Consider the following 21,678-nt stretch of genomic DNA (forward strand, 5'->3'; position numbering starts at 1 on the left):
GTACAATAAAAGTAAAAGTATTGTCAATATTCACGCTGCAAACTGAGCCAGCATTTTCCTCCTCCAGCACACAAACTCAGCTGAAATCAGATGATTGTTGTGCAAGTGCAAGTGGAATCGATAGGAAAGCAGGCTATTGACTCCAAGGAACTGAGCTTCTGGGAACCAGTTCTCTACAAGAAACAGTTCTCAATCCCCATTCCTAACTCCAAGTCAAACTGTACTTCTCTATACATCTGTGCGTCTGTGTCACTTGGCTGGTGTAACTGATGACTGGTAACTAGTTTGATTTTAACATCCAGAGACCTCATGGAGGTTAAGTTACCACTGTGGCTGAATCACAACAATTCTGCAAAAATCAGTGGGCCATAATTCCTCAACAGCACTGTAAAAGACTCATTACCAGTTATTGCAAATACTTGTTTACAGTTTTTACTGCTAAAGGTGGCCCAACCAGTTAGTGGGTTTAAGAGGAAATCACTTTTTTTTTGCACAGGGCAATGTAGGTCTGGATTAATTTCCCCTTAATAATAAAAACTATCGTTTAGAATAGGGCTGAACGATATATCGCATTTGCGATAATATCGCGACATGATCAAGTGCAATTTTCTAACCGCAAAGGCTGCGATTATACTGCGATTATATTATACAATTCATGGGCTGCATCCTCCTGAGGCCGCATTTGTAGACCGATTACGTCACAGCGACGCGCCGAAGGCTGTCCAAATTACTACCATATCCCAGAATTCATAGCGCGGGTTAAACGTAATATATAAGTCACTTAGACAACCTAAAAATGTTATTGTTGGGCTTTTTTCAGTGTTTTGTTTGTTCGTGAGTAAATCGGTTTGGCTGAGATTAAAGTTATTAGATTAGATAAAATAAAACTTTATTAATCCCCCGGGTTCCTCCTTGGTTTTCACACAGCTGACTAAACGTCAAACAGAAAACTTATTAAACAGAAGTATGAGACAGTCGAGAATTTACACCAGTGTCTGGTTATATTTTAGATAGCAAGAAGCAGACGGCCGAGTTTATTAAACTCCACCGAGACAGCGGTGACGCTAATCAGAACTAGCCTTCTGATTAGCTAATCAGAAGGCTAGTTCTGATTAGCTAATCAGAAGGCTAGACCGTCCAATTTCACGCCTTTAAACTTTAAAGGCGTGTTTGTGTGTGTGTTTATACAATTGCTATTATGTTTGCACTTTATGTGTAATGTTACTGACTGCAGAGATCAGTAAGATGTGTGTATTTTTTATTTATTAGTTTTATTTATTTAATATTATTTTTTAATTGAATGACTGTCTAGTAGTTCACAGATGTCGAAAAACTGAGTGTGGTAAAGCCACTGATTTTTTTTATGTATATTTCTGCAATCTGCACATTGTACTGACTTTCATTTTAATGTTTACACCAGGGTTCCTTGTCAGCACTTTATGCTCAGATGTTTGTAAGCTAAAAATAAACTATTGTGTATGTTCAAATATACTGTTGTGATTGAAGAAGTTAAATAAAAATGTCAGTCATCAATTCATGCATCACCTCATGTCATCATAACAGAGGTCTGTCTTCCAGGAAAGAACAGTTTAAAATTAATGTAATATAGTATTGGCCATACTATATGATGTATTGCTTGTCTTTGTTTAATAATACAGAAGACAAATACCTTAAAAAATAATCGCATATCGCATCGCAATCGCAATATTGGGGCAAAAAATCGCAATTAGATTATTTTCCATAATCGTTCAGCCCTAGTTTAGAAACTGCATTATGTATTTACTTGTAGTATCTTTGAATAATATTAAAATTTTGTTTAATGATCTGAAACATCATTGTTACAAACATACAAAAAAAAGTAAATCAGGTGGGCAAACACTTTGCCATACAACTGTATATGCTTTGTCCAAAAGGAAAGTTTAAACGTAATCGTAAATTTAGGCGGGAGTCTGTACCACAGAAGCTGGGTAAAGTGATGACTTTTTAAGTAATGATTTAATTACTATTTGTTTGAAGGCCAATAGTGCCTTCAAACAGTGAATATAGTCTAGGACTTTTTGGGGGAGTCTTGTAGGAATCAGGTATAATGGGCATGTTGATGGTTTGAAGGAAGTGATTGCTCAAAGGAACTATAAATACTACTACTAGTACTGAAAGTAGATGTATGTAGTGATAAATATGCGAGGTGAATCTTGAAGACGATTCTTGAAGATGATTCTCGGATATTCACCTTGCATCCAAGAGCTTCCTTTAAAAGCTGGATGTGGAGAGTCCCCTCTTTTGACACCTTAGCTCATGTGAGACACATGATTAATAGCGGGTCAATGATCCCCTTAAGGATACCACCCACTAGGGTTTAAATACTTTGGACTCCCCACCATACAGCCCATATTCAATTATAATGTTGTTTTAAAGCAATACTGAGTTGTGAACTTTGTTGTACTGTTACTGCACACATCACTGAACTATGAAACATTCCATTTTGATGCTACTATATTATTGTATCATATACGTGTGTGTGTGTGTGTGTGTGTGTGTGTGTGTGTGTGTGTGTGTGTGTGTGTGTGTGTGTGTGTCATGTTTAAATAATGCAGTAGTTAGCTCAGGTCCTCTACCAGAGGCCTGGGAGCTTGAGGGTCCCATGCATTAACTTTGCTACTCCTATGACTGCACTGTTCTGCATATAGATCTCAGATGCCGTTTGTGGGATGTGCTGGTAATGATCACCAAGATTGCGGTCACTGCCCTAACTCCTCCAATTACCACGGGGACCACTAATAAAATGTAAATAAAATAAAATGTTTTTTCTCATGCTAAGCTTTCATGTAGAAATAATTCCATACTGAAGCAGCACTGTAAATTGTTCTTATATCCTCTTATCTTCTTTGTGTCCACCCTAAAACCATGGTTACAATAAGGCATCTAGCGATGGCATTATTTTTGTGCTACTATTCTGAGCGCAGGTAAAAAAAAAAAAAATTCAGGTGCAAGTGTTGTATTTTGAGGAGAAATTTATTTTGAGTGAACAAAATTCATTGCTGCGTGCAAAAAAATGTATTTCAGTGTTTGCTGTTATCCATACACACACACAATAGCAGCACCTCTCACTTTTGCATTTGCGCTAGCTCGCAATGTATTGCTCGCGCTCTCAACATTTCTGCCCGTACATGTTCAGCTCTTTCTGTACACCATTATATTTGTGCCATAAAACCAGCCAATCACAGACTTGGATGCAAAAAAGTCTGATTGTCTGTTTTGGTCTCCAATCAGCTCGAAATGACGAAAAGCAATATCCCAGAGTGCATTTCGTCCAAAACTCAGTACAAAACACAGAGTGGCAGAGTTTGAAATATTACTCTTTCTGGGTCACAAAGTAAATTTTTAAGATATTTTCATGTAAGATAAGATAAGATAAGATAGAACTTTATTAATCCCTCGGGTGGGTTCCTCTGGGAAATTCGACTTCCAAAAAGCACAGCAACGACCGAAGTTACAGTTACAGAATTGTTATATATATATATATATATATACACACACACACACACACACACACACACACACACACACACACATATATAAATACAGAGACAAATATAAATAAAATATACAAAGGGGATAAATAGAATAAATAGGAATAAAAATAAAAATACAAGTGAATTGCACATTTCAAGTATTGAGTCTATTGCACTGTTGACTATTTACAAAAAGTATTGCACAAGGTATTGTACAGTGAGGTGAAGAGGCACTACAGCTTAGTTGTTCCCCCCTCCTTTGTCCTCCTGTTTCCCCTCCCTCTCCCCTCCAGAGAGGAGTTAAACAGTCTGATGGCGTGTGGGACAAAGGAGTTTTTAAGTCTGTTAGTTCTTGTCTTGGGGAGAAGCAACCTGTCACTGAACAGACTCTTCTGATTGTTTATGGCCGTGTGCAGAGGATGCCCAGCATTGTTCATAATGTCCATCAGTTTCTTTAATGTCCTTTTCTCTGCCACTGTCAAAAGAGTGTCCAGCTTCATGCCGACCACAGAGCTAGCCTTCCTGATCAGTTTCTCCAGCCTGGAAGGCTAGCTCTGTGGTCGGCATGAAGCTGGACACTCTGGTGCTGTGTAAACTTCAAATATCTGCTTGATTTTTCAAGACATCACATATTTGCAAAAGTGCTCTAACGTTTTCGGAGATACCTGTTACCCACCAGCTGACCGCATAGCTGGACTGGCCATTGGGCATACCAGGCATTTGACCAGTGGGCCGATGGTGATTTTTCATTTTTATGTTTGTTTGTTTGTTTGTTTGTTTTTGTAACAGTTTATACAATGAAAGGTGGTGGATTAGCCAATTGGTCATGATCAACTCTGAGCTGGACCAATTACAATACATCTGCATTGAGGTGAAAAGGGAGCAATTTGTCCCGTACTTCAGCTAGAATGAAAAAAGGACACAAAACTGGAGTTATTCTGTGTCTTTGCTGCACAGCTGCCTCTTCTCTCATTCTCTCCCCTCCCTCTCCTGTTGCTACTTCAATCATGAAACTGATCAATGATCAGCTGATCGGCTTTTCTGCTGAAAGTCCCGTCTCTCTTTGCGCCAGAAAGAGGAAACCAGCGGATGTTTAAGCTTGATCAGCTGTTGTTAGAATATATTTAAAATGACTTTCTAGTATCAGCTGATGTTTGCTGGAGCCACAGCTGTAAAAGCTGCTGGCCACGATATCGGTTTGGATATCTGGTGAGAGGGAAACATGAAGGTGATACATCATATATATAGTACCAACAAGACAGTGTACATAACTGTCACAACAGCGTTTGTTTCAGTTCAAAGGCTTTAAGGTTTTTCCTGTAATACCTGGTGGTGTAGTTGGCTGATTTTTTGTCCCAGTCCAGCCCTGGCTGATTGGGTGGTGAAGGCGCGGACTCCCGGCACTTTGTTTTAAAAACCCTTTTCGTTTCTTTCACTTCTTGGGTTAAACACAATATATAAGTCACTTAGATAACTTCTAAATGGTAATGTTTTGTTTATACCTGGACCGTTTAATTTAAATCTGAAGTCTTGGAGAACTGTAAGTCTGTTTTGAATTTCACCCGTCATATTATGAAAAGTTTTCCTCCTCAATTTAAATATTTTTTATGTTCGACTTAATTCAGAGTCAGCTGTTTAAATAAGAACAGAACATTTTACATCAGGGGATATTACAGCACACTTTGGGTGTGATTGTCCCCCATTATCCATCATTACATTTGTCGCAGAGAAACAAGCACAGGGCTCTCATTGATTTAGCGTATGGTGAATTATATATTTTCATTTACTTTACATTTGTTTTGTGTTGTGTGTCTTATTTTGAAATAAATATTTTTGCGTTACCATATCGACCAAAGAGCATTAAGGGGCAGAGAGGAGGATGTCACTCTCAAAGTTGTTGGCACATTTCAGAAGGACACTGCTAATAAAGTTACACATTTACACAGTGAATTTGTATTGATTATTATATTTACACAATACCACAGTTTTTGTTTTGGTCGTATCATTTTATTTTGTTGTATTTATCTGTGAAATGTTAATGCTGGTCCTTGAAAATATTGTCTGACATTCCGTGACGCAAAAAAGGTTGGGGACCGCTGATCTAAGTGACTTATATATTATATGTTTAACTCGAGTAGTGGAAGACCATGGGGGGTTTGAAAACAATGTGCTGGGAGCTGCGCCTTGACCACCCGGTAAGCTAGTGGGTAACAGGCATCTCCAAAAATGTTAGAGCGCTTTTACAAATATGTGATATGATAAATCAAGCAGATATTTGAAGTTTACACAGCACCATTCTCGCATGAAAATAACTTAAAAGTTTTGTGATCCAGAAAGAGTAATATTTCAAACCCCACCAATCTGTGTTCCTCCGCCACTGCCTCGTTTGAGTTTTGGATGAAATGCATTCTGGGATATTGCTTTTCGTCATTTCAAGCTGATTGGAGACCAAAACAGACAATCAGATGTTTTGGATCCAAGTCTGTGAAGATCTCATCCCATGGGGTCAAAATGATCATGAGAACGGTGAGCAAAGATCCCAGAACCACACGAGGGGACCTGGGGAATGACCTGCAGAGAGCTGGGACCAAAGTAACAAAGGTCACCATCAGTAACACACTACAACAGCAGGGAATCAAATCCCGCAGTGCCAGACGTGTTCCGCTGCTGAAGCCAGTGCATGTCCAGGCCCGTCTGAAGTTTGCCAGAGAGCACATGGATGATACAGCAGAGGATTGGGAGAATGTCATGTGGTCAGATGAAACCAAAGTAGAACTTTTTGGTATAAACTCAACTCGTCGTGTTTGGAGGAAGAAGAATACGGAGTTGCATCCCAAGAACACCATACCTACTGTGAAGCATGGGGGTGGAAACATCATGCTATGGGGCTGTTTTTCTGCCAAGGGGACAGGACGACTGATCCGTGTTAAGGACAGAATGAATGGGGCCATGTATCGTGAGATTTTGAGCCAAAACCTCCTTCCATCAGTGAGAACTTTGAAGATGAAACGAGGCTGGGTCTTCCAACATGACAATGATCCAAAACACACCGCCCGGGCAACAAAGGAGTGGCTCCGTAAGAAGCATTTGAAAGTCCTGGAGTGGCCTAGCCAGTCTCCAGACCTCAACCCCATAGAAAATCTGTGGCGGGAGTTGAAAGTCCGTGTTGCTCGGCGACAGCCCCAAAACATCACTGCTCTCGAGAAGATCTGCATGGAGGAATGGGCCAAAATACCAGCTACTGTGTGTGCAAACCTGGTAAAGACCTATAGTAAACGTTTGACCTCTGTTATTGCCAACAAAGGTTATGTTACAAAGTATTGAGTTGTATTTTTGTTATTGACCAAATACTTATTTTCCACCCTGATTTACGAATAAATTCTTTACAAATCCTACCATGTGGATTCATGGATTTTTTTTTCACATTCTGTCTCTCACAGTTGAAGTGTACCTCTGGTGCAAATTACTGACCTCTGTCATCATTTTAGGTGGGGGACTTCGAAAACCATAACTTTGTGCTGAATATATGGACAGAATATATGTGCATTTTCCTGTATTTAGTTTAACACTTTTAATGTCCACATATTTTTACTACAGACTTAGTGGCACAGAAGAATGTAAATTCAGATACTGTAGCCTTTTGTCAGTTGACACTGCCTCTTTCTTTTTGACAGTGTCATTTACATATTGTCATGCCAACCTCAAAATAAGCTGTAAACGCAAACATTACAGCTGAATATGCTTACTCATTTGTTTTTTTTGCTGTTGTGGCTTCCTGTATTCTTTTCAGATGAAATCATTTGTACAGCAACTCAGCAACAGACGAAAGGTAGGCTATGCTTTTTTAATGATACACACATATACACACATGCACGAATAATGTTAATGTAAATAACTTAACCCATTTCATTATTATGTCTCATGAATTGTTTTAGAGACGTATATAATTTGAATGTAAAGCAGAGAGGTTTTGTTTGCTTGTTTATTTTTTAATCTAAATAAATCTTCTTAACCCTACAGGATGAAGTGGTTGATCTTATTTTGTCTGGTGTTTTTTGTGTATCTTGACGTTTCCTCTCAGAACTTTACAAACATTTCTGTAAAAGGTAAGTGAGATAATATACATTTTTAACTTTGTTTATATCACAGCAAAACATGTAACAGCCGCACTGGTCCACCGTCGGATGTCATGTTTTGCTTCTGCTAAGCATGAAATGGATACACGTTTAACAGGGTGATATTCTATTTCAAGTCAACATGAAAATAGTTATGGCAAAAATAGACATTGCTAACATTGCTAACATGTCTCTTTTAGCCATCCAGTGTAAATATTTCTGGTATAGAAGGAGCAAGGAATGAGCCTCATGCCTTTCTTGTTCACTAGTGACTTGATGCCTTTAAATATAGTATCTCCCCCTGCTAGTACTTAAGCAGGACTGTCTATTTCTTGCTTATGATAAACAAAGTAGGCCATCCACACTATTGACCAGCGTGTTTATTACCCGTTTATATGGGGTTGGTTTTGAATATGAATAATGAAAGATTTCCCACAGGGTAGAAATTTTATGCTTGTTAAAAATGTTAACAGATCAAGGTGCTATAAATACTGTAAAGACATCAAAATAGTCTACAGAACTCATATGTTCCATAACGTTGCAAGACTCCCCACCCTCAACTATACTCAATGCATAGCAGACCCTCATCCTTGGAGCTGCTTTAGCAAAATCAGATATTTCTCACCTGTGATAATTTATCGAGAAATTTAACAGACTTTATTGTTCATGTCTAAGTAAGACTGCCCTTCTTAAAGTAAGTGGGTTGCTGCAACTCACTTGCATTAAAAGCTACAGATACTGAAAGAGCACATCTCCAGGGCTCAAATATACAGCCAGCGCAAAAGAGCTGCTTTGATCTTATGTGGGCTGGACCAGTGAAAACCAGTGAAATTTAACTCGATAAGTTATTTACTTTAGTGTAGCATTAATGGCTATAGGGGGCATCCTAATCAGTAGAAAAAGATGTAAAAATTATGAAAATACAATTAAATGTCTGAAATTTCTCTTCTACTTAACATTTTCCAAAGCTATCCAGTGGGCTTTATTGGAGTCTTTGCAAGATTGATTTTGCCAGCTCTAGCAGCTGGAGTTAGTGATGTGTCTGGTTCCGCTGACAGGTATGCCAGCACAGTGAGTGTTGGGTGCAGACACTCGATCTGCAAGCCCAAGTATTATTAGGAATGATACTAAAACCCAAGTTGTTCCACGGAGTATGAATGCATGTGAAATGTTAAAAAGTGTAAAACAAAATGCTTGTAAGTAGCCCTTTGAGCTGAACTTTGGAATATTCTGGGGACTTGTGTGGTTCTTAACTTGTTAAAAGGGGTCTTAATATTTTTATTTCATTCTACTCTACAGCGAGCCCTGATGCTGAGAAATGTATGAACTATAAAGTCAACCTTTCAGGAACTGGAGGCTATGCAAACACTATCAAGTAAATATTTTCAGTCTTTTCACAGAAAAGATTTCTTTTCTTATTAATTCATAAGTAATTTGAAAAAAGCTGCATAGAAATGTGATTAAATTCTGATTTAAAGCTAAGTTACTCTATGTTATGGAATTAATGAAAGAGTATAAATCAAAATGGCACATGATCTTTTTTTTTTTGTCTTTTTCCACAAGGGACTTGGAGAACATAGAAAAGACTCTTGAGAACATAAATATAAATGCGACTATATCGATATCATTTGGAAATATTGTGGCTCTCCTGTTTATACCGACTGCTCCCTTCAAAAGCGTTACACTTCATGCCAGTGACAGCCAAGTAAGAAAAAGTCAAAATCTCATTGGCTTTTTTACTTACTTCCAGATTTCCAATAATATCAACATCACCACTGTGGTCTATGCAGAAATATCTCAGCAACATCTAAATAAAATAGCTCTAAATTATGTACAGCTATGCCTTAGCATTCAGCTTTTCACCACAAACAAGTAATATTATTTCCTTGTATTTGTCACAAATATTTTTTAAAAATATCTAAAACAGACATAAAGCTTCTCTTTCTGTTTGTTACAATATAATAGGCAGGCTTGAAGAATGTCTCCAATACGACAGTCAGTGTTGAACTCCCGGAAGAACTGAACCTTGGACCAACGAACATGATTGTGTTCGCCAACCTTAAGCTCCCTGAAACAAACAAGGTCAGAAACTACACTACTAGGTTCTCGAATGAGAGGTGAAACACACACACACACACACACACACACACACATATACACTGAACAAAAATATAAACGCAACACTTTTGTTTTTGCTCCCATTCCCCATGGGATGGACGTAGAGACCTAAAATTCATTCCAGATACACAATATAACCATCCCTCCCAAACAGTGGTCACAAATCAGTCCAAATGTGTGGTAGTGGGCACATCTGCTATATTGAGATAATCCATCCCACCTCACAGGTGTGCCACATCAGGATGCTGATCTGACATCATGAGTAGTGCACAGGTGTACCTCAGACTGCCCACAACAAAAGGCCACCCAGGAATGTGCAGTTTTGTCTCACAGCAAAATGCCACAGATGCCACAAGCAATGAGGGAGCGTGCAATTGGCATGCTGACAGCAGGAATGTCAACCAGATCTGTCGCCCGTGCATTGAATGTTCATTTCTCAACCATAAGCCGTCTCCACAGGCGTTTCAGAGAATATGGCAGCACATCCAACCGGCCTCACAACCGCAGACCTCGTGTAACCACACCAGCCCAGGACCTCCACATCCAGCAGGTTCACCTCCAAGATCGTCTGAGACCAGCCACCCAGACAGCTGCTGGAACAATTGGTTTGCACAACCAAACAATTTCTGCACAAACTGTCAGAAACCGTCTGAGGGACGCTCAACTGCATGCCCGTCGTCCTCATCGGGGTCTTGACCTGACTCCAGCTCGTCGCCGTAACAGACTTGTGTGGGCAAATGCTCACATTCGATGGCGTCTGGCACGTTGGAGAGGTGTGCGCTTCACGGATGAATCATGGTTCACATTGTTCAGGGCAGATGGCAGCTGAGAATGTCCCAGTTCTTGCATGGCCAGCATACTCACCGGACATGTCACCCATTGAGCATGTTCGGGATGTGCTTGACCGGCATATACGACAGCGTGTACCAGTTCCCACGAATATCCAACAACCTCGCACAGCCATTGAAGTGGAGTGGACCAACATTCCACAGGCCACAATTGACAATCTGATAGACTCCATGCGACGATGTGTTGCACTGCATGAGGCAAATGGTGGTCACACCAGATACTGACCGGTTCTGGGTCCCCAGACCCCCAATAGCGCAAAAAACTGCACATTCCAGGGTGGCCTTTTGTTGTGGGCAGTCTGAGGTACACCTGTGCACTACTCATGATGTCAGATCAGCATCCTGATGTGGCACACCTGTGAGGTGGGATGGATTATCTCAATATAGCAGATGTGCCCACTACCACACATTTGGACTGATTTGTGACCACTGTTTGGGAGGGATGGTTATATTGTGTATCTGGAATTAATTTTAGGTCTCTACGTCCATCCCATGGGGAATGGGAGCAAAAACAAAAGTGTTGCGTTTATATTTTTGTTCAGTGTACATATATATATATATATATATATATATATATATATATATATATATATACACACGCATATATATATATATATATATATATATCGCGCCTTTTGAGTGAGGCGATGCTGAACGATAGGCTATAGGCTAAAAGCTAACTAGAACAACAATATGTCGCTCAAGTGGAACAGCGAAGTGCAATTACGAAAGCTAAGGGGATGTCACATGATTCGGAAGGCATTGTGGGCATTGTAGGCTCAGCCAATCAGAGCCAGTGGATTTCGTTACAAGGACATTTTGCCGTACCACGGGCAGAAATATTGCTGTTCAGTGCCTTCGTAAATTGAATTTTTTGTTAAATGGGGTATTCGTAAATCGGGGTTCCACTGCATTTTTTTTACATGAATAATTGGTTAATTATCTTGTTAATAATTTTACCTCCTCACGACTCTGGATAGTGTAGCTCCATGTGAAAACTAAGGCCTCAAATCAGAAGTACCTGACTCCGTGGTATAATTCTCAAACACGTACCCTAAAGCAGCTAACTCGTAAGCTGGAGAGAAAATGGCGTGTCACAAATTTAGAGGATCATCATGTAGCCTGGAGAAATAGTTTGCTGCTTTATAAGAAAGCCCTCCGCAAAGCCAGAACATCTTACTATTCGTCACTGATTGAAGAAAATAAGAACAACCCCAGGTTTCTCTTCAGCACTGAAGCCAGGCTGACAAAAAAGTCAGAGCTCTATTGAGCCAACAATCCCTTTAACGTTAACTAGTAATGACTTCATGAAAAATTACCAATAATCATCCCACAGCTGTAATATTATCTACAGCTACTTTCAGTACCATTGATATTAATTTGGAGTCTTTTTCTCCAATTGATCTTTCTGAGTTAACTTCAATAATTACTTCCTCCAAACCATCAACGTGTCTTTTAGACCCCATTCCTACAAAACTGCTCAAATAAGTCCTGCCATTAATTAATGCTTCAATCTTAAATATGATCAACCTATCTCTAATAATCGGCTATGTACCACTGGCCTTCAAGCTGGCTGTAGTTAAACCTTTACTCAAGCCAGGTAAAAGCCTGTAGGTATTACAGGTACTGCGCTGCAGTGGTTTTTATCATATCTATCTAATAGACTCCAGTTTGTACATGTAAATGGAGAGTCCTCTTCACACACTGAGGTTAATTATGTAGTTCCACAGGGTTCAGTGCTAGGACCAATTCTGTTTACATTATACATGCTTCCCTTAGGCAGTATCATTAGAAGACATAGCATAAATTTTCACTGCTACGCTGATGACACCCAACACTATCTGTCCATGAAGGAAGTTAACACACACCAATTAGTTCAACTGCAGGAATGTGTTAAAGACATAAAGAGCTGGATGGCCGCTAACTTTCTGCTTCTTAACTCAGATAAAACTGAGGTTATTGTACTCGGCCCTGAAAATCTTAGAAATATGGTATCTAACCAGATTCTTACTCTGGATGGCATTACATTGGCCTCCAGTAACACTGTGAGGAACCTTGGAGTCATTTTTCTACCACAACATGTCCTTCAACACACATATTAAACAAATATGTAAGACTGCTTTCTTCCATTTGTGCAACATCTCTAAAATTAGAAATATCCTGTCTCAGAGTGACGCTGAAAAACTAGTTCATGCATTTATTACTTCCAGGCTGGACGACTGTAATTCATTTTTATCAGGATGCTCAAAACCTTGCTAAAAAGCCTTCAGTTAATCCAAAATGCTGCAGCAAGAGTCCTGACAGGGACTAGAAAGATAGAGCATATTTCTCCTGTTTTGGCTTCCCTTCATTGACTTCCTGTTAAATCCAGAATTGAATTCAAAATCCTGCTCCTCACATACAAGGTCTTAAATAATCAGGCCCCATCATATCTTAATGACCTTGTAGTACCATAGCACTTGTTCCTAGAGTATTTAAAAGTAGAATGGAAGGCAGAGCCTTCAGTTTTCAGGCCCCTCTTCTGTGGAACCAGCTTCCAGTTTGGATTCAGGAGACAGACACTATCTCTACTTTCAAGACTAGGCTTCAAACTTTCCTTTTTGCTAAAGCATATAGTTAGGGCTGGACCAGGTGACCCTGAATCCTCCCTTAGTTGTGCTGCAATAGACATAGGCTGCCGGGGGATTCCCATGATGCATTGAGTTTTTCCTTTCCAGTCACCTTTCTCACTCACAATGTGTTAATAGACCTCTCTGCATTGAATCATACCTGTTATTAATATCTGGCTCTCTTCTACAGCATGTCTTTCATCCTTTCTAAAGCATGTCTTTCATCCTGTCTTCCTTCTCTCACCCCAACAAGTCGTAGCAGATGGCCCCACCCCTCCCTGAGCCTGGTTCTGCTGGAGGTTTCTTCCTGTTAAAAGGGAGTTTTTCCTTTCCACTGTCGCCAAAGTGCTTGCTCATAGGGGGTCATATGATTGTTGGGTTTTTCTCTGTATCTATTATCGTACGGTCTACTGTACAATATAAAGCGCCTTGAGGTGAATGTTGTTGTGATTTGGCGCTATATAAATAAAATTGAATTTAATTGAGTTAAAAAGCTAAAAGTGCACGGATTGATTCTTAAAAAAATAAGATAAAATGTTCAGAACAGTAAAAGTTGGTCACCATGTTCATATATTATGCAGACCAAAATGTTTTAGAAAGAGGAAGGGGTACTCAACCACAGTGTTCTGTAAGTAGTTTGCCGTTTGCAAAATGTAAATCAAAAATGTAAATAATACAGATTTAGAGATAACCAGGCAGGTACATCAGGAAATAATGTTTTTACTAAGATGTAAATGACTTTCACTACGCATTAACTGTCTCACTGGGTTGCTTTTTTTCCTTTCAGACAGTCAGGACAGTGAGAAAATATTACATAAATTGTATTGGAGAAACAGTCAAACCAACTGACCAACGTTTTGCATTGTAGAGTGATCCTGGAGCCTTATTTGAAGTTTATGATAGACGAATGATAATCCTGAGTGTGAAGGGCAAGAACATATCGGGACTTCGGCAACCTGTCAACATCACCATGAAATTTAACCAGAATATAATTGTAATTACAATCTAATTGTTTATTCCACTATTTTTCTCAATAGTTTTATATCATTGTTATTTAACACAACACAAAATAACTGTGTATTTTGATGTATTAAAGATTACTGTAAAAATGTAGTATTTTAGAGAGAGTAATAATATTTAATCTAGTTAATATTTAGTTACATGTAAAAGTAGAAGTGTAGATTTTATCAGTAAACATAAGTAGAAATATATAGATGTATAATATTAACCAGATATAAACATACATTTTGTTTGTTTGTTTCTTTCTTTCTTTTTGTCTTAGCAAACCCAGAGACCCTCCTGTCATTTCTTAAATTTTTCAACAAACAGTGAGTAACCAAGCATGACATTTCTCTGGTTTCACTCACCATTATAGATTTCTGAATGAGCTGATGTAATTGAAATGTGGCAGCATCTCATTCATCTCTTTGACTTTGACTTCAGATTTTAGTACAGATGGATGCCGCACCATTTGGACACATGATCAGAGTAATGTCACATGTTCCTGTGACCATTTCACATACTTCGGTGTGCTCATGGTAGGATTGTTTGTTTGTTTGTGTTTCAGTATACAAAATGTCATGCCATATCTTGAGAACTAAGGAACCTTTCTTCAACAAAATACAGTCATAAAATTGCACAAAGAAGTTAATCCATCTCTTCATTTGCCATCTGCATCTTGGATTTCTATAAAATTTTCCATCCAATTTGCTCTAAAGGTGGCAGATCCATTTCTGGATGTAGTATGTGTAGTGTCATATTTGAGATCTATTGCTAAATTCAGCCCTGTGTTCTTTATAAACAGTGTTGGGACTAACGCGTTATTAAGTAACGCGTTACAGTAACTACGTTATTATTGTTGTAACAAGCACAGTAACTAGTTATTATGCCAAAATCAGGAACGTGTTAATCGTTACTGGGATTTAGATCGTTATTTGTTACTACGTGTGGTGGCATCGCGGAGCTTCCACAGATTCAGTAATATTAGCAAGGTGGCAGCCAGCTGGTGGATGAGGGAAAGGGGACGCAGGAGGAAGAGAGAGCCAAGGCGGCCGCCGGTCTGAGTGTCAGGTGAGCTGAACTTCAGGTAAGAAGTTATGACCTGCAGTCTATCTGGGTCAGATATAAACCAAGTTTAAGGGTAGTTTATTTTCATTATGCTGACTTTTTCATCCTCAGTACTAGGACGAGGAGTTTCTATACAGCTGGGCGGCATGCTATGATGTTACTGAGCTGAAAAGGAACACAGTTTGTCCTGGACTTCAGCTACAATGAAAAAGACACAAAGCTGAATTTATTCTGTGTCTTTGCTGCACAGCTGCCTCTTCTCTCATTCTCTCTCCCTCCCTCTCCTGTTCAATCATGAAACTGATCAATGATCAGCTGATCGGCTTTTCTCTCTTGTTTATTTATCATCCACTTTGCGCCAGAAAGAGGAAACCACCGGATGTCGCGTTAAACAACAGCAGCATGTTTAAGCTTGGTCAGCTCTTGTTAGAATTTATTTAATATTAATTTCTAGTATCAGCTGATGTTTGCTGGAGCCACAGCTGTAAAAGCTGCTGGTCATGATATCGGTTTGGATATGTGGTGAGAGGGAAACATGAAGATGAAAGCATATCCTCGTGTTGGTGTTGTTCCCAGATCATCATACTAAATGTTGTTCCAGGATCAACATTGCAAGTGACCAATCAGAATGTTGTGACGTCATACTTTTGCGACTTCGGGAAAAACCGGCGTAAAACAAAAAACTGTAGCTGCGAGACACCGCCTCTGTCCGCCGATCAACGGACCCTGACCCTAACCCTAACCTTAACCCTTTAATAAACAGTAAGCAGAATTGATATTGTCCTTGCAACATTGGAATTTCATAAATGCACGAATGGCTTGGCGCGCAAAAGAATAACGTCACAACAATGTGATTGGTCACTTGCAATGTTGAACCTGGAACAACATTTTCATGATGGTCTGGGAACAACACCAACACGAGGATATCAGATCATCCAAGATGAAACCAGGAGATGTCCTTATTGAATCATCAGAGCTGAACAGGTGAGGGAGAAACAGGCTTACCTTATAGGTGACAAGAATGAGTTGAAGGGAAGTTTTGAACTGTTTCTGAGAGACAAATAACACCAGGATCATTTTCTATGTAGCTGACAGCTGGTAACTGTGCAGGGGCGGGTCTAGCAGAGTTTTGCCAGGGGGGCCAGGTAGGGCATTAACGGGGGGGGGGGGGGGGGGGGCACAAAGAAATACCTTTCTTTCTTATTCTCATTTAAAATGTCTCGCTTTTAAAAAATAATTATCTGAATATTACAACAAATGATTGATAGATTGATACATATATACCATGAAAACAGTGTACATCACTGTCACAACAGTGTTTGCTTTCATTCAAAGGCTTTATGGTTTTTCCTATAATGGTGGGCCGGTCTCTAGTCAAAACGCCCGGCCGATCTTTTGTCCCATCAATTTTTTTTTTTTTTTTTTTTTGCTGGGAGTGTTAGAGCCCTATTAGTTAGGTTGTTTATTCTTTAAAATACCAGAATAGGGAGGATTGAGTAGGATTAAGTTTATTAGATTGATCAGTATTGCTGAACTATGAAATATGTTGGGTGCAGTGCATTTTTTGCTTACAGGTATAACAGAATAGCTTTAGTGTTTTTTTTAACTTGAGTATGAACTTATACAAAAAGCAGCAAGATATTAAAAAAATATTTTTTATTGATTAAAAAACACACTATATCGGATTCATATCGGTATCGGCAGATATCCAAATTTATGATATTGGTATCGGACATGAAAAAGTGGTATCGTGCCATCTCTAATAGAAATACACCATTATACACAAATCCTCTCTTGTTAAGCAAAAGACTGTAATTAACCTCCACAGCATACTTCTACCACTAGATGGCAGAAATGGCACAAAAAAACAAAGACAGAAAAAACAGAGTAATTGTAAAGTTCCATGCAAAGTATTTAGAGATAGTAAAGGTAAACATCTGGTGAATTAAAAACTGTTAAATGTCATCTTAAAAAAATGTACCATGAAGTTGAGGATTTGTATATCTTGTATATACAGGATGAGTAAAACTTAAAATATATCCGTCCTGCTAATAATGTGACAAGATAGCATGAATATGTATTTCTCTACAGGTTTCTGCTTCGTCTGGGGGGGATGCTGTTCTTTCAAAAAAAGACATGGAAATACTATCATACATTACAATAATTGGCTGTAGCTTTTCTCTTGTTGCCCTGGTCATCACCGTTTTACTTTTCATCACAAACAGGTAATTTATTCTTCTCTGGTTGTATTTTCCAAACTCTAATTATTTTTTCCCTTTTCAGGATCTGAAATGAGTAAATTCCACCTTGTATTTATTATTATTTACTATATATTTACTTCCATTTTCTGGCACATTTGTGCACCAATGTGTTTCTTTTTTTGCTCCTTCCCATTTTTTTTTCCTTTTTTGTCAATTTTTTCCCCACCATCTGTGTTTTGCAAAGGTCATCTTTTTTCATTCTTTTGTAAATAATATAAAGTTAAGATATGACCGATAGAAAGTTATTTACAACAAATCCCTTCTTCTCTGTCCAACAGGACACTCAGAGAAGATCTTTCTATGAACATCCACATCAATCTTGTCATCGCCCTGATCCTCCTCAACCTGCACTTCCTGCCCAGTCAGGCAGTGGCAGCACACCCCTCCACTTGGCTCTGTTTCTACATGGCTCTTGCCCTTCACTACTCCCTGTTGGCCACTTTCACCTGGATGGCCTTGGAGGGGTTCCACCTCTACCTTCTCCTAGTTAAAATCTTCAACATTTCTGTCAGCAGATACATTTTCAAACTCAGTGTGGTGGGATGGGGTAAGTGGAATCCTTCAAACAGGAAGCGGTGGTTATTAGCAGTGTTGGGCAAGTTACTTTGAAAAAGTAATTAATTATAGTTACTAGTTACTTCTTCAAAAATGTAACTGACTCAGTTACTGAGTTACAAGATCCTAAAAGTAATTAATTACATGAAAAGTAACTATTAAGTCACTTTAAAAAAAGGTTTAACCCTCTGGGGTCCAGGGTATAATTGGCCATTTTAAACCACTTTTGATTTTACCTCTACATTTAACCTTTAAAAACGATTTACTTTACTTTGTCTGGTATCATTCTTTTCAGCACAACCTCACGTCTGAATTTACAGTTGTGTTTTCATTTTGACATTCTGTATTAACACAGTTGATCTAAAATCAGACAAAAAAAACATAAAATCTGAGTAGAAAGTTATATTTTTTACTGCAGCAACCACAGACATGTTTAATGAATCATGTTTCAGAACTTTAAATGCAAATATAAATGATCAATTTTAAAATCCTATGCACAAGTTTTGCCAACAACAAAGTTATCTGCTGCAATTTACCTTTTACCCTCTTTTAAAAAAAAAAAAAACAAAAACATTTCAAACTGTTGACATAACAATCAGCTGTTCTGCATTAAATAAGATTCCACACAAATTATTTGTGCCACTCCAAAAAATAATTTCTCTCCACTATAAAGGAGAACATTACAGCCTGATACCTGCAGGTCTGACAGCAGCAGGTGTATCACTCCTTTTTTTACCTGGCGCCTCATTGTTCTGACACACAACACAAAACTATCTACAACACTACACACTAACTACACAAGACAACACATTAACTACACACTCCAAACATGCTGAAGGTCACAAATCTCTCACATCTCAAAACTCGCTCTCTCTCGTTTTCTGCTGTTTCTCTCTCGCTCTTTCTCGTGGTCACTCCTTAAACTTCCCCCTCTTCCTAAACAACCAAATGTCATGTTGCCATATCATTTTTGATTGGTCGACATGGTGCATTTTTTCACCAACTGTTTTCTGTTTTATTTTTTGGTCATAAGCAGAGAGTGCTTGCTAGCGCTGTCCTTAGACAGTAAACGTGACGAAACTATTGAGGAAAAAACGCCGCGTATATATTGATTATCATGACTCTGGTTTTACGTGGCCTATCAACACAACTGGTATATATCACCTTGTTGCTTTGTCATCTTGAAGTGGTCATATGATTAGCTTACCACAATTACTTTATTCCTCCTTAGTCAAACAGCAGCACTCATGCGAAAGTTTGCCCCCTTATAGAATAGAATAGAATTCAACTTTATTGTCATTGCACATGCACAGGTACAGGGCAACGAAATGCAGTTTGCATGCATCCAGAAGTGCTTTAGCCATGATATAGATATATTACAATATATGTAAGCTCCAGGTGTTGTGCCAAAAAGTGATTGTGATTGCCATCCGCCGGAGCGCGCACAGCTGCTGAAAGCTGTAGTGCCCAGATTACTTATGTGCATTAAGCTGAACACAGCTTCAGCTGTCTGTTTGTTGAAAAATAGTAACGCAACAGCACAGCATTTTCTTGTTAGTAACCGTAACTGCGTTGTAACGATAGAAATAGTAATCAGTAATTAGATTACTTGTAACTTAAAAACGTAACGCCGTTAGTAACGCCGTTACTTGTGATGCCATTATTCGCATCACTGGTTATTAGTCAGCAAACTTCAGAGTGACTAATCAATTCTTGTGTTTCAGGTGTTCCTGCAGTGATTGTGTCAGTGGTGGTGATCATAGACAGAAGCTTTTATGGCCATGTCCTTCTAGACAAGTCAAACCATGATGACACTAAAATGTAAGGAAAACCTTTTAAAGGGTATGAAATTAGGAATTATAATTAATGTTGACTTATTAACTGTTTTGGATGTGTATTAGAAATTCAATATATATTTCAATGTTTTAAATTGTCTTGTACAGCACTTTGCTCAACGCTCCTGTTGTAATTAAATGTGCTATATAAATAAATAAACTATAAATTAACAAGTGGAAAAAAATATTAAGCAATGCTGAGACACTCAGTCATCTATATACACTCAACAAAAATATAAACGGGTAAGATGAAATCACTGTCTATTTCCTTTCTTTGTAGATGCTATATATCTAATGAAATAGTGAAGGTGGTCACTACCACTGGACTGTTCACCATGGTGTTCCTCTTTAACATGACCATGTTTATGGTGACAGTCAAGCGTGTTTTGAATGTTGGGTATAACAAAGAGGTATGAGTTATTCTTGCAATCTTTTTTAAATGAACATTAACCATTGATATTTCCAATAATTAGACACTGAAGAACAGCTTTTGTTCATACACAATTCAAGGCCTCTGTTAGCTTCAGATTGTCAATAACCTGCTGTGTCATATGTCATTGTGTATTTGACAAATTAGTTTGGGCAGCTTCACCATAAACAGGTCAGGAAAGCAATTTGCGCCCTGCTGGGTGTCAGCGTTCTGCTCGGGATTACTTGGGGCCTGGTTTTCTTCTCATTTGGTTACCTGACCACTGTTGCCCTCTACCTCTTCTGTGTTCTGAACTCCCTGCAAGGTCAGTATAGTTTGCTCCTATTCATTTATCTCACTTCTTTAACGACTTCGGTCACTGTGAGTGCTGAAGCTGGCATTTTAAAAACATGCATATGCAGCGCCAGGGTAACAATGCATTAAACAACAGCCATTTGGCTGCTGTTTATGCTATATATGGTATTTTTTACAAAATCATATGTTGGGGTCTTATTTTAGGTTTATGAAACCTGTTTATGCTCATAAACAGTTAATAATGGGAACGTAAACTTTTTTATAGGCCAGTTTGGGAATGTTACAGTGTTGGGATTGAATGAGTGATGCATAATATTAATATACATCCTTATACTTGGAGCAGATTTTTGACATTACTGTTATATACTCTGTATGAAACAGTAATGTCTGAAAGAGTTGAATATCAGTTTCGTTTGCATGATTTGTACTTCTTGTACACAGCCTAAACCTATTTCACCGTTTCTCCCCCTGTATGCTGTGCAGGGTTCTTCATCTTCCTGTGGTTTGTGAAGTCACTGAGAAAGGGTAAAAGCTCTGCCCCTAAGATAAGCAGTGAAGCAACTTCCCCCAACAGAAAGCTTAACAAAAACTAACAGCTCAGGAACTGAGTTGTTGGAATTTTTGTCTGATATTATTATTTCTGCTTTAGGTTGTTTACAGCGACTGATTTTTAAATTATTTAAATGAATGTGATATTTGTGAAATTTTTAAAGGCACTATTTAAATGTTATGTTTGATGCTTTGTGATTGTAACAGACTCTACATCCAGTGTAAAATAGGGCACTTCTGGGAGTGAAAGTTATAAATGCTGATATGATGCATCTTCATTCATTTTGTGTGTGAACCAACTGCCATTGGTTTCAGTAGCCTGAGTAATTTTGATATTGTCATGCAGATTACACCATCACTGTTGTGTTTTGCTGTATACTTATATCCTATTTCATGTGATATTTGAAATATCTTTCCTATATCTTCTTATCACATATATAAAATAAAATATATGAATCCTTTCAATAAAATCATGTATATTTGAA

At 38.5% G+C, this 21,678-nt stretch overlaps 1 protein-coding gene across 3 annotated transcripts; it reads left to right on the forward strand.

Annotated features, from left to right (window-relative positions):
- The first annotated feature begins 7,282 nt into the window (after nucleotides 1-7,282).
- Nucleotides 7,283-21,678, forward strand: LOC146718196 (adhesion G protein-coupled receptor G1-like). Of its 3 annotated transcripts, XM_085433423.1 has the most exons (14): nucleotides 7,283-7,341; nucleotides 7,533-7,618; nucleotides 8,927-9,002; nucleotides 9,191-9,332; nucleotides 9,593-9,709; nucleotides 14,071-14,196; nucleotides 14,485-14,530; nucleotides 14,646-14,740; nucleotides 17,361-17,494; nucleotides 17,809-18,077; nucleotides 19,810-19,906; nucleotides 20,201-20,330; nucleotides 20,498-20,654; nucleotides 21,128-21,678. In XM_085433423.1, exons 2-14 carry the CDS (start codon nucleotides 7,534-7,536, stop codon nucleotides 21,235-21,237), a joined length of 1,584 nt encoding a protein of 527 aa, XP_085289549.1. In that variant the 5' UTR covers nucleotides 7,283-7,341; nucleotide 7,533; the 3' UTR covers nucleotides 21,238-21,678. The 3 variants fall into 3 exon arrangements, with proteins under 3 accessions (XP_085289549.1, XP_085289610.1, XP_085289652.1); XM_085433484.1 differs by lacking the exon at nucleotides 14,071-14,196; XM_085433526.1 differs by lacking the exons at nucleotides 14,071-14,196; nucleotides 14,485-14,530; nucleotides 14,646-14,740.

The sequence above is a fragment of the Copadichromis virginalis genome, linkage group LG1 (genome assembly GCF_057382275.1).
Source record: "Copadichromis virginalis isolate Kocher_CV1m ecotype Utaka linkage group LG1, C_Virginalis_male_GT1.1, whole genome shotgun sequence".
Taxonomy (NCBI): domain Eukaryota; kingdom Metazoa; phylum Chordata; class Actinopteri; order Cichliformes; family Cichlidae; genus Copadichromis; species Copadichromis virginalis.